The sequence below is a fragment of the Acinonyx jubatus genome, chromosome A1, assembly GCF_027475565.1.
Source record: "Acinonyx jubatus isolate Ajub_Pintada_27869175 chromosome A1, VMU_Ajub_asm_v1.0, whole genome shotgun sequence".
Classification (NCBI taxonomy): Eukaryota; Metazoa; Chordata; class Mammalia; order Carnivora; family Felidae; genus Acinonyx; species Acinonyx jubatus.
This window is the reverse complement of record NC_069380.1, coordinates 72155966-72169867: the sequence shown is the minus strand read 5'-3', so window position 1 is coordinate 72169867 and position 13902 is coordinate 72155966. Positions and strand designations below refer to the sequence as shown.

The 13902-nt window shown below is 40.2% G+C and overlaps 1 protein-coding gene across 8 annotated transcripts in view; it reads right to left on the bottom strand.

The window, feature by feature from the left end:
• TPP2 (tripeptidyl peptidase 2) overlaps positions 1-13902 on the bottom strand; it is a 67500-nt gene that overhangs the window by 23028 nt on the left and 30570 nt on the right. For all 8 annotated transcript variants that reach the window (XM_027065188.2, XM_027065190.2, XM_027065193.2 and 5 more), the window contains exons 10-19: positions 13121-13220; positions 9665-9813; positions 7783-7898; positions 7106-7274; positions 6265-6422; positions 5908-5984; positions 3841-3947; positions 1793-1947; positions 562-678; positions 222-322 (exon numbers count right to left, since the gene is read on the bottom strand). In XM_027065188.2, coding sequence (XP_026920989.1) covers positions 222-322; positions 562-678; positions 1793-1947; positions 3841-3947; positions 5908-5984; positions 6265-6422; positions 7106-7274; positions 7783-7898; positions 9665-9813; positions 13121-13220 — 1249 coding nt within the window. The remainder of the gene's footprint in view (positions 1-221; positions 323-561; positions 679-1792; positions 1948-3840; positions 3948-5907; positions 5985-6264; positions 6423-7105; positions 7275-7782; positions 7899-9664; positions 9814-13120; positions 13221-13902) is intronic.

Sequence of the window (13902 nt, the reverse complement as noted above, 5' to 3'; positions counted from 1 at the left end):
CCAGAGCTTTACTTCCATGTTATTTAAGGCTGGAAGCTACTGCTGGGGCTGCCTCCTTGAGGGCTGCCAGGATTCCTAGGCTGGAAAGTCAGAAAGTGCATTTGTATTTCCAGCACTCAGATGATTTAAGAAGATGACTCCTTTCAAAGAGTGTAAGAGATGTCCCCACTCCCCACCACACCGATGCTCAACATCTGTAGCCCTAAAACATTTAAAGATACCGCAGTGTCTGGACCCAGCTCTTCAAGGTTATGCAGGGAGCCAGATCTTCATACTTCAAGGAGGACTGAACATCAAAACGATTGATTCCTTCCGACGCATGCTACAAAGGATATTTATCAAGTTAGATTCTCAAACTTTGTTGATAATAAACCATATTTTTAAACATTTGGACCTAAAATAGACATGTCTAACGCAGTTCGTAAACACCTATGAATAAAGACTACCGTTATTTCCAGAACCATAGGTAATCTGCACGTTAACATTTAAACCCAACCAGTGAGATTATTTTTCCCTAACGCAAATAAGTGACGTTAAAAATGATGGAAACATGGAACTTACAATGTTTAACTGAGGAGCAGTACACACTATTCCATGGAAAGAAACGGTGTAATCGATATTGACATCACTGAGACTTGCCCACCAACGAGCAATGCAAAACTCAATTGCTTTCCCACCCTGTGAAGAAAGATGAAAATCAGAGATGTATAATTCCCTTCTCTCACTTTCCTTCAAAGTACACAATATAAATAGTAGGTGTTTTAAAGCAATTCTAGCTTTCAAACTTTTCCTATTTGTACAGCTATGTGTGGAGTTAGACGATTATGGTTGCAGAGATAGAGTATAGGTATTTAAATACACATTTATTTACTCAGAATCCTACAGTGCTTGTCATAAAAGATCTGAGGCAGCTTTTCAGAGTACATGAAATAAAACAATGATGAAAACAAACTGGAATAAAAACTTAGGGCCAAAGGAAAAGTTATAAGAACAATGATAAGAGGGGTATTTCAGCTTTGCAAGGCCTATTCAATATCCACAGTTGAGTTGCAGGCTCAGAGCCGCCTGGCAATCAAAGCAAAATGAAACTACGGTCATTTACATCTTTCTCTTAGAAAAATTAAAAGCAAAAACTATTTGAAGCACTGAGTTTTAAATTAGGTTTTCTAGTACTCGGTGCGTTAGAAAGTTTAAAGATGGGTCACAGGACACTAACACATACAAGAAAAAGTAATCAGAAACATAAGATCCAGGAAAGATGATACAACTAACTGAAAACACTACGGAAACAGGTCTGAGAAAGACCACCGGCTCCTGCAGAGGACAAACGACACCACGCAGGAGGGGCTCTGCCACGCGGCAGCCCTGCGGGTGGGAAGCGGCAACAGCTTCACCTCTACAGCAAAACAGCCTCATGGATTCTTAACTACGGGGCATTAATAATGCAACAAGTAGAAAACATGAAGAAAAACGTAAATGAGGAAATGATCTGTGTGACGAGGAAAACAATCCACTTCGGGGTCCATGTTGCAAGGCATCAGAACCTAGCAGACCAGCACTTTTCTTCACTAAGTTATTAAAGAGTTCAAACAATATTTACCTCCTGCTTGGTCTCCACTAACCCACCAAGACTACCCACCTTCCTACTTTACTTATTCAGCATCAATAAAATATGCAGTCCCAATATGCTCTATACAAACTATAAAATCAAATTCAAATACTTAGGTTTGGCCCACAACAAAAATAAAAAAAGACATCATTTTAGGATTTCAAACTATTAATTGAAACTTACTAAGACAGGAAAAGCTTCAGTCAATGTCCCTTTTTCCGGAAGGGAACAGAACTTATAGAATTCATGACTTCGATATGCCCTCTGCTTCACCAGCTGCACTGCGTGGAGAACAAACTTGGCCGACACCTCAGAAGAGCACGAACACACAGTCACCTCTAGAGTCAGATGGGGGGGAAGCAAAGCTTTAAACTGATAGGATTTAAAAAAAGACATACGAGTATTTTAATAATGCCAACTTTTTAGAAAACGACATATTGCCAATAAAATAATATACTCAAAGGAAATGCGCGGATTTTCTCAAAAACAAAGAATCAACAGAATGAATAAAGATAAAAGGGTAGAAAACTCGACTACGGAAAAGAAACAGAACAGCATTAAAATGACCAGCCGCCATGCTGCAAACTCCAAACACCATGGAACAGCAAGCTGTCCACAGATGGACACGATTACACAAAACCCTGCTCCCCTCTGTTGCTATGAGGAAACTTGCTTTAGCTGAGGACCAATCAATTCCTGATAAAGGATTTTAATTTTGGAAACCTCTACTTGTTACCATACCTAAAGTCCATTAGTATCTATTTCTTCAACTTCACTGACAACTTTTCCTAGTCTCTCCCTCCCGTCTGCTTCTAGAAAGTATGACTGTCAGAACTGCATGTGCTTAGCTTTATTCTGAGGCTGAGCTGGAGGCAAAGCCACAATCCCTGTGAGGCAGAATCAGCATCTTATCTAATGAACACCCACTCTAATACAGGAAACTTAGAGCAAGGCTTAGTCTCTGGTTCCCAAGGTCAAGTGGGCACAGAGCTCTGTGAACCTAATCAATTGCTAAGAATACAAAACCTAGTGTTAGGACAATATTTCTAATTATTTAAAATAGGAATCATCTGTTGTACATTTCTGGGTTTTGTTGTTTTTTGCCCCCCCCCCCCCACCACATTTTACCGAGATACAGTGTATTTGTTATTGACAAATGACATTGTGTGTAAGTTTAGGGTGTACACTGTGGGGATTTGATACACACACATATATTGTAAAATGGCTATCACAATAAGGCTAGTTAACACACCCATCACTTCACACACTTACCAATTTGTTTTGTGGTTGTGAAAATATTTCAAACCTGACTTTTAGCAAATTTCAAATACATAATAAAGAACAGTTCACCACAGTTACTGTGTTAGACATTAGATTCCTTGAACTTATTCACCTTGTAAGTGCAAGTCTGTACCCTTGACCGCCATCTTCCCGTTTCCTTGCCCTCCCCCAGCAAACTGCTGATCTAAGACTGCTATATGCTCTAAGCTACTTCCATTCTGGATCATCCAATAAATTCCTATAAAAATAACCCTGTTTTCAATAGCAACCTGAACAAATCATAATTAGAGCATTATAATTACTGGCATTAACCATTAAAAAGATATCAGATTCGATACTAATCAACCATAGATTTTCCTTTAGTATTATTAGTGTACATTTTATCAGAGCTCAAGACAATTCCATGGGCCCTATAAGGGCGGTAGCCCAGAGTTCTCAACCATACAGCTCTGACTCTAATCATTAATAGACAAAGTATTATTCTAAACTAAGTTAAAAAGGGGCCCCTGGGTGGCTCAGTCAGTTGAGTGTCTGACTTCAGCTCAGGTCATGATCCCACAGTTCGCGGGTTCAAGCCCCGCGTTGGGCTCTGTGCTGACAGCTCAGAGCCTGGAGACTCCTTCCGATTGTGTCTCTCTCTCTCTCTGCCCCTCCCCTGCTCGTGCTCTGTCCCTGTCTCTTCAAAGAATAAAAAATGTTCAACTAAGCTAAAAATTTGAATATTAAAACATCTTAAAATAGCCTAGATGATTTGATGTATGAATCAATGCAAAATAGTACAAGATCTTATTAATGTTTTAAATCTAACAGCAAATCTAGAGTGTCAGAGGTAGTACTGTCAGGAGAAAGGCCCATATTAGAGAGATACACAAACTTTCTGTGGTCCAATCCCAGAAAGGATGGAACGTACATAAAGGTAAATGGTCAGGACGGACTCAAATGTTACTTACCAGCCCATGTTGCACCCTCAGGAACCTCAATAAAATGCCTTCGAATTTGGCCAGGTTTAAAATGTATATCTGTCAAGGCTAGATCATAATGTGATGATTCGTTTACTCTGGAAATAAAAATAAACAGCTAAATGTGACACTGTCACAAAAATGTCTTTATATTATAAGCCCACCGGTACTCTAGATTTTAACATTAGAAATAAGCACAGTTCATTGGAAATAAACACAGGGATTTAAAAGCTGGTTACAAAACAGTTCGCACAGTATTCTCATTTTTGCAACATGTTAGTAGTGATAAGCTCTGGATAGCCCAGGACAGTGATTTTTCTATTTACTTGTCTGCTACAATCTGTCTGGAAGACACACATACATGGATCCTTCATTCACAGGATTTCCCAATTACTAGAATCTAAACTATCGTGAGTCCTAAATATTAAAATCAAACGTAATGTTTTGTGTCACTGATATGATCTTTTTTTTTTTTTAAGTTTATTTATTTATTTTTGAAAGAGTGTGTGAGCGGGGGAGGGGCAGAGAGGGAAAAAGAATCCCAAGCAGGTTCTAGGCTGTCAGCGCAGAGCCTGATGAAGGGTTAGATCTCACAAACCATGATATCATGACCTGAGTGGAAATCAAGAGTCGGATGCTTAACTGACTAAGCCACTCAGGTGCCTCATCACCGATACTGTCTTATAGCTCTGAGACTGGTATTAAACCTCTTTATATAGCTTCAAAATACGCCATGCTATAATGACACAGTAAAGAAGAAAAGTACTTTCATAGCATTTTTGTAAGAAATCAATGACACATAAAAGTCAAATATGTAATTACCCACTATGGAAACCTAAAGAGTATGCTAAGGATAAATTGTAGTCAGTGTGACAAACATTTAATGAGTGCCTACTATACCTATGGGGTCCTGTTGTTAGGAGCTTCAAATACAACACTGAATAAAATATTTTCCTTTGCCCTAGTCAGTCTGGAGGAGACAGAAAAACTACCAAAAACGTTTAACATAATATACTTGGGATAGATAGGAAGTGTTAGCAGTAAAGAAAGAAAAGGTACTTGGTTCGTGGAAAAGCTTCCTGAAGGAGATGATGTCTCAGCAAATTCCTGAATCTTCTATATTATTTTGTCTAACTTCCTACTGGACTTCCAGGGAAAATCTGAGAATTTAAGCGTTCTGTAATTTCTCCATGTGTATGTCACTTTTTATCTCCAGAATCTCATCCTAGGTTTCTTACAGGCCGAGACCTAGGGCATATTTAATATTTACCAGTGTAACTAACTCAGTAGAAACCATTAAGTGAGAACTTCCCGTTGTTTCCAGAATTCCCATCTCGATCTCGTACTTCATCTACTAAACAATTTGTTTTGTTCCGAATATACTATGTAATGGGCTCCACACAGGAACTCGTAGGATACAGTCCCTGTGTCTTCAGCGGGCTCACAGTCCAATGGGGTAAACTAACATTGACCATAATGGCTAAAGCCTGTACTGCAGGCAAGTAAAAAGTGCCATGAGGCAGCCAGAAGGGACTGCCTTCGCCTGGGGATGACCAGGAACATGCCAGTCTGAGGAAACCTGGGCGACGGCACCAGTGAGTGGAAACGTGCAGCTGGGTGGATGGGGTGATAGGAAATGCTGGTTTTGAAGGATCAGTGTTTGCTGTTTTAAAGAGCATTGATCCTTGGGAATGCCACCAATGTATCTTAAACAGGAAGCGGTACGATCAGATCAGAGTTCCTCGGTTCTGGGGTGAAAGACAAGATGGGAAGGGAAGAGTCTGGAAACAGCAGGTGAAGGGACGAAACAATACCACCAACTGCAGATGGATCAGACCGGGCACAGTGCTGGGGCAGGGCACGTGAGACGTCCCCAGGTATTCTCACAGTCAACAAGCGATACAAAGACTATGTGCCACCCTGAACTTCGAGCAAGAAGCAGAACTAAAGCCCAGTTACCTGATTCTGGTCTATCAATCCTTTAAAAGTTCACACTATTTCCATAAATAGCCACAAAAAAGTTCCATGTAACAACAGCTGCAGTAACTCGTTACTTACTTGGCCGCTACCACTGCAGTGATTGGAACTCGGAACAGAGGACCTGCGTTAGGGGAGGCTATGTCATAGCCACACACCTAGAAAAAAAGAGGAAGTTTCAGTATCCATAAACCTTTACAAGAGAAAAAAAGGTAAAATCTATTCACAGAGTAAAGTAATCTAATATTAAAATTTAAAAGCCTTAAGCACGAGCGGACACCACTTTTCTGATGTCGGGTCACATAATTAATGGCAAAATAACAAATGCATGCATACCCACCCTTAACTAATTCAGACCAATGGGAACAGACTGCCACATAAGGTACTTTTACACATTTTAAAGAGTATTTAGAAAGTAAAATGGAGATGCACCAATACCTCTGTATAATGCAATCCTTCTCTTAAGCCCCTGGGATCCACACGTATGTTTATGTGTCTACACTGATTCATGAGTTCCAAATGGCTGGGACACTGAACCCAAGATGAATTTGAAGTTAAAGCTAAATGAAGCTGAAGGGATATTTTTTCAGAGTTTTCTAGCATTAAAAAGACCAAAAATTAAAGATTAGTACTTTTTTCCTTTTCTTCCATTTTCAAAAGTTCTACCTTCTCTTAAAACCTAACAAATGAGTTTAGTCAATTGTAAAAATGCACTAGGACATGGGCTTCTAAAACACAGCTTAAATAACAGCCACCGGACCTTCCTAGGCTGTAGTGCACCTGTGATCCGTTCATGTTTTACCCGCGTGGCCACAGTCTCACGACAGGGTGTTTTCATGACTATGTGCCATCTGACCCAAAGGAAGATGCCAAGGATACAGTGGTGACCATTCTGTTCCTACCTCCAAGAGCTGTGGTTCTGGCTAGCTGCTTCTGCCACCCACTCTCTGACCGAACCTCTCTGTCTTACACCCAAGCAGTCAAAGTGGCAAAGAAAAGGAACCTGATGCTTTATTGCCCACAATTTAATAAAACTCTGGGTCACTGAAGGCCTAGGCTACTGTTTTCCTCTGTAGTCACCAGACTCACTGAATTGCCATGATATCAGGACCCTACCTGCAATCGCATCCCCCTAAACTATGTAAGATTTAAGATAATAATATTGGCAATTCATGTTTTCTCTTTAGAACGTTAACCCAAATGGCCTTTCTCTTGTACGATACTATTCATTCAAACCACAAATGTGAGCACCTCAGCTTACTGTCCATTTATTACTTACCGGTATTTTCTGGAAATACAGGTTCAATGCCAACGCCATGATCTGAAGGTGCGGCCACCTGAACGGGATCTCGGAGGTAGATGCCTCGGTTATTTCCAACAGTAACAGTGAAACCTAATTTATTAGCAAATGACGTATTCTGAATGAGGTAGTCATAGGCTTTATCAACCTAATTAAAAAAAAAAAAAGTAAAATATCAATGGTTGGGTCAAGAAAATATTAACAAATCACCAACTTGATTTCGGTTGTAGCAAAGTACAGGCAAAAGTTAGTCTGTACATTCGCCTAAGAGGACAAGTCTACCTTTTCAGACACAACACCAGTTTAACCACCCCCGCAACCCCACTCCACTCTCTGGACTCACATCACTATTCCCAAGTGACCAAAGTTAGGGACTCCTCCATACGCCGTTATAGTGACAGCTTCTGCCCTCGACCTCTCCGCTTTGAATTTCTACCCTGTGTGTCCTACATCTACTGTATTTCTCTTACTGCAACAAATCTGTCTTAGCTACAAAATCTGCTTCATACCCTGTTTGCTTACCAGTTCGGAAACTATTATGATCACGTAATGTAGAATTAGATCAACTCAATCACTGTTATTATATGAAATATTATCCAGTAATAGCTAAGACTGCATCTTGATTAGCAATCCATTTTTCACACACACAACACTACCTGAATAATACCATGTCCTTGGGCAAATACTTCTATATTGTCAGCCTTCACGGCAGTGTTTTCTAGAGCCCTTCTGACTGAATGAACCGTGTAGTTAACATTATTAGCTTTCAGACCTGAAATGACAAAGCAAAAGCAAGAAAAGGAGTATTAGAGAGTCTGCTACTTGAAATCTCTTTCCCTCACCAGCAGCAATAACACACACATTTCTCGGCTTTAACGTGCCCATTTCTTAATCTTTTTTAAAAACCTGAACTACAACAGTCTGACTCAAGCTGCTGGCATCACGCACAGATGTCATTCAACAAAGATCACTTGATGCCCATTATGCTGTGGCATTAGTGCCGTCTCTGCAGAGGAGATGCCAAAGGCATTCAGGTGACACTTTCATTAAAACACTGCTGGTCCAATGCTCGCCAGCAGTACCAACACTCACCAGCCTCCCTGTGTGTTACAAACACCAAGGGAGCTTAAAACAAACAAGTGAGAAAAGATGCTGAGGCCTCACTACAGCTCAATTACTTCAGCATCTTTGAGACTGGATCCCAGGCACTGATACTAACAGCCTCCCGGGTGATACCAGGAGTAGCCAGCTGGGAAGGACTGTTCTGTGAGAAGGACACGGAGGTCACCAATTTGTCAGCCTTGTGTTGAAGATTGTTGTTAGAGATAAAAGGTGAGTAATATAGCATTCCTTTTTTTTTTTCCCCTAATGTTTATTTATTTTGCAGAGAGAGAGAGAGAGAGAGAGAGAGAGAGAGAGAGAGAGAGAGAGAGAGAGATACAGACAGAGCATGAGCAGCGGAGAGGCAGAGACAGAAAGATAGCAGAATCTGAAGCAGGCTCCAGGCTCTGAGCTGTCAGCACAGAGCCGGACACAGGACTCACACTCACAAACCACAAGAGCATGACCTGAGCCGGAGTTGGACGCTTAACCAAGCCACCTAGGAACCCCAAGTAATACAGCAATCCTGCCAACCGCAGAGCTCATCAAGCATGTATGCGCTTATCATACTGTAGGAGATGAGAACGTGGAAAGATGCTGCTGCCAGAGCAAATCAAGAAAGTGGCCAATTTTGTCAGTGAGAATCCAAGAGAAGGTGAAGGTCTATCAGGCGAAGGAAGATGTGAGTCGAATCTTACCAGAACGCACATAAGTCTGTAAGGCCAAAACATGCACAAAGGAGTTCTGGGCAGAGAGAATAATACGTGCAAGGACCGGAAGCATGGAGCAAACTTAAATACCTGATGTGGTTGAAAGGGGCTAGAAATGAGGGCAGAGGGTCCTTGGACTTCATGAGAGGAGCACTCCTGAAGTGGAATCTTTGCAACAACCCGATGACCACAACTGAGTCCCAGTCAATGCCAATGCCACCCAATTAATCCTGTGAGCCTCTGAACACCACCCCAGGGACTCCTACCACCCTTCCCACTTTACTTATCTCCACGGCAATATTCATTACCTTTTAACACATAAGATAAACTACTGGTAATTCTGTTTATAGTCTGTCTCCCACAGCTGTAATATAAACTCCACAGGGGCAAGTACTTTTGAGCCATAATAATGCTCAATGGTCATTAACAGCCAATAAATATATTTGTTGAATGAACAAACGCACATTTAAATAATTATAATCACATAATTTTTCTCCACCTTAAACTTTACTTTGGGCCAGAACATTACCAATTCTACACAATTTCTCACCACGAGAACTTCAGAAAACACAAACATCTGTCTGCAAAAAGGTAAATTTGTTCAATTATTTTTTATGGCTAATACCTGACTTCATATTATGCTATAGACTTAAGATCACCATCACTTTACTGGAATTTAGAAACAGTACCAAGTCAGACCGAGCAGAGCACTAAGCAACGTCCTTACCAGAAAGTATCAGGGCGATGCCTCCACACGCATTAGGAGAAGACATGGATGTCCCATTCATTAGCTGAGTTCCTCTCAATGTCCAGTTAGGGACAGAAGCAATGGCTCCTCCTGGTGCACTGATACTCACTCCTAGGGCCCCATCGGCACTGAATGAAAAGCCATTAAAGTTTGCTTATGATGGTTGAGGACTCGATAAACATGGGCATTCATAAAAATGCCAGTGGTCAAATAAATCTAGAGTACAATACCACGGATAATTTGTAGTATCAGAATCAATCGGAAAAAAATAACCAGCACAGCTGTTTCTCCATTATATAGCAATTATTTTCCCTATAAATGAACAAAATCTGTGTGTGTGTCCGTGTGTATCTGGGGTTATGTGTAAAAGATATCAGGTATATTTACAGAGGGAAAATAAATGTCATTGCTCAGATTCCTTAATGAATGTATTTTATTGTATGCAATAAGTGGAAGCTTTGCCTTTGTCTAAAATTTAATACATCATTGTCCAAAAGAAATATGTGGGACACATGGGGCATTTAAAACTTTCCAAAAGCCCCACTTAAAAAAAGCTAATGTGGGGCACCTGGGAGGCTTAGTTGGTTGAGTGTCTGACTTCAGCTCAGGTCACGATCTCATGGTTCAGAAGTTCGAACCCTGTGTCGGGCTCTGTGCTGACAGCTCAGAGCCTGCTTTGGATTCTGTGTCTCCCTCTCTCTTTGCTCTTCCCCCACTCACATCCGTCTCTCAAAAATAAACAAACATTAAAAAAAATTTTTTTAAAAGCTAACAAGAAAACTGGTAAAATTCCTTTTAATAATGTATTTTATTTAAACCAATGTATCCAAAATATAATTTCAGTATGTAATTGGTAGAAAAAAATGACTTAATTTATATTCTTTTTTGAACTAAGTCTTGAATATCTGACACACACCCTTCCAGCACAACTCAATTCAGACTAACCTCGTGGGACTCGTGGCTGTCACCCTGGACAGCTCAAGTCAACACGGCCACCTTGTTTAGGGCTTTGACTGCACAAGATCTAATGAGATAAAGTCCACAGAGCTCATCGCACAGTCGGCAAACACAAGCTTTGCCCTGTGCCCCAAGCAAAGGAATAACATGACACACTCCTGTGGCCTCCCTGGAAGAGTGGCCATAAATTCCCCATAAATTGTTGGCCTCTCCCTCCTACCACCCTTCCTCCCACTGACTGAACTATTTTTATTCCTGGCTAGGAATACTGGTGCAATTTGGTTTCAAATTTATACAGAGCTGAAAGCAATGCAAATAAGAGCCTCCTCCTGAAATAGGCCAGTGCTCCCCGCCCCCCCACCCCCCCCTTTAGTGAATACCTTAAAACAAATACCGCCAGGTAAATAAATATCTGTTGACCTGGAAAGATTTTCGTATGGTATTACTGAGTAACAAAGGTTATGGAGGTGCCTGAATCATGTGATCTCGCATTTATGTACAGGAGGAGAGTAACTAAAAGAATGTCCTTGAAAATGTCCCCATGTGATCTGCACCATCTATATTGTCTATCGATACTCACAACGAGCATGTAGCATTTCACAACTGGAAAAAAGAACTAGGAAAAGTCATGAATTCTAACTACTTCCTGCTTCTCTGTAGTCATTTCCCACTACTCTGTTAAAGTGGCTAATCATAAAACATTTAGTAAGTATTCCAAAAAGGGTTCCATGATATGTAAATACAGTTTTCATTAAAAAAAAATAAAATTTTGGGGCTCCTGGCTGACTTACTGGGTATAGAGCGTGCAACTCAATCTCAGGGCTGTGAGTTCAAGCCTCGTGTTGGGTATGGAGTCTACTTTAAAAACAAACATTCTTTTTTTTTTTAATTAAAAACAATTTTTCAACATTTGTTAATTTTTGAGAGATGAAGAGAGACAGAGCATGAGTGGGGGAGGGGCAAGAGAGAGGAGAAGCAGAATCCAAAGCAGGCTCCAGGCTCTGTGCTGTTAGCACAGAGCCTGATGCAGGGCTTGAACCCACGGACCGCAAGATCATGACCCAAGCCAAAGTCGGGCACTTAACTGACTGAGCCACCTAGGCGCCCATATAAATATTCTTTATATAAACCTTACATATTCCTTACCAAAAAAAAAACTTTACATAAACATTATGTAAGTATCCTTAAATAGTGATGATGTTCTTCTAAAATACAATAGGCAATACAAATTCAAAACATGCTTATGTAGACTTTGTTTGGTAATGTGTCTTTTAATAAATATGCCATATTTGGGGCACTGGGGTGGCTCAGTCAGTTAAGCGTCTAAATCTTGATCTCAGTTCAGGTCATGATCTCACAGTTCATGGGATAGAGCTCTGCGGCAGGGCTCTGTGCTGACAGCATGGAGTCTGCTTGGGATTCTTGGTACCTGCCCCGCCCCCCCCAAACTTGCACACATGCTCTAAAAATAAACTTAAAAAAATTTGTTAAGAAAAACCAAATGTGCCATACTTGCAAATACCAGGAAGTCAAGTAAATTCTGTATGTCTAACAACCTTTCCTGACAAAGAAGATTTTTCAAATAGTACACAGAATGTGCTTCATTCAGTGATGATGAGTCAATGTTTTAGACTTCATATCCTAATAATTAAATCTAATAGTTAAACCATGTATTTGAAGTACGATTCCATGTTTACAGCACAGTAAAAACATGAAACAAATTATTTAAATTCCTAGAATAACTGGGTTTGTGAACCAGTATCTCCCTAATCCAAGTTTCCCCCATAATTGACTAACTCATTTTCTTAAAATAATTCTTTAATTATTCTATAGTTCTATGGGCAAATAAGACTAACAACAAAGTCTGTTTAAACATTTTCTAATACTTTGTGTGTTATACTGACTATAAAACATTTCAAAATCACCTTTAGAAGAGAGTTAGTAAATTTAATAACACTTTTGTTAACTGAATGTAAAACACATAAACCTTTGCCAACTGTATCCCCAGTTGCTCTTGTGCAGTGATGCAGCGTTTAGGCCAGTTAGGTGGGCTGATGTGGGCAGTCTACAGTGATGGCACAGGCAAAGCTTGCTGATCCCCATGGAGATCTACAGCCCGACTGCTTTCAATGACCGTTACAGTCAACCACTGAAATAAGCTTATTTTTTAAGAAGAAATTATTGAGAAAAGACTACAAAGATTCCTGAACTCAGAGGATTTGAATCTAGCATTACGGCATTTGACCAGGTTCCAACCAATTTTTCTAATCTTACACTCAGAACAGGTATGTCATACAGCTAACAATGAAATAATTTGTTCCTTGAATGATGTTTCCCTGAAATGAGACTGTTAATCAAAATGATAATCTTGAAAAAGTAAAAACCCAGAGAACTGGTAAAGTTATCAAAACTCTGTTCCTCCCCACCATGTAGTTCAACAAAATATATGTAACAGACCATGTACCACTCTCAACCCACCTGGGGCCTCTAGAAGACCACGTGTACTGATTGGCCGGTAATTTCTCTCTCAGGGAATACTCAGCAACCATCATGTCGGGAGAAACATAAGCACCAACACCTACGGGATGAATTTCATCGTTAACAAAAGGACACAAAATTAGATCTTCATTCCAAATCCACTGTTCACTCACTTATGTGTCACTTATGTGTTCACTCGCTTCATTCCAAATCACTGTTACTCACTTGGGTAAATCCCTTAGTCACCCTGTACCTAGTGTTTGCTCATAAATGGAAAGAAAGAAAATCTGATAAGCAAGGAAAGTTTACTATGTACCAGGTGTTAAACGAGGTGCTTTGGTTTTGACTATAAAAATATCTACCAGGGTTATTATGTGAATCAAATATAATAATGTACCTAAAACTGTGTGTATGTATAAGATAGAAAAATAAATGTGTTATAAACTATAACTTTAGAAAAGTAAGGGAATTAGTTGGTCTTCATTTTTAAATGACCACTGCATCCAATATTCTTACCCATAAAGTTCGCAGTACCCCCTCCCCCGAAACGGCTGTAAAAACAAGCAAACAGCAGAGACATTAACATGCTTCGGTGTTTCAGATAAATGTGTAAAGGCAGACTAGTCACAAAGACTCTAAATTCATAGACCTATAGGGATCAAACTCAGTTTCCTCATTCTAGAAATCTGGAAACAGGGCCTCGAGAGGGCTGAAAAAAATTTACTAAGCTCACAGGGACTGGTGGAGAAAGACTTACAATCCAGGTCCACCAGCTCCTAATT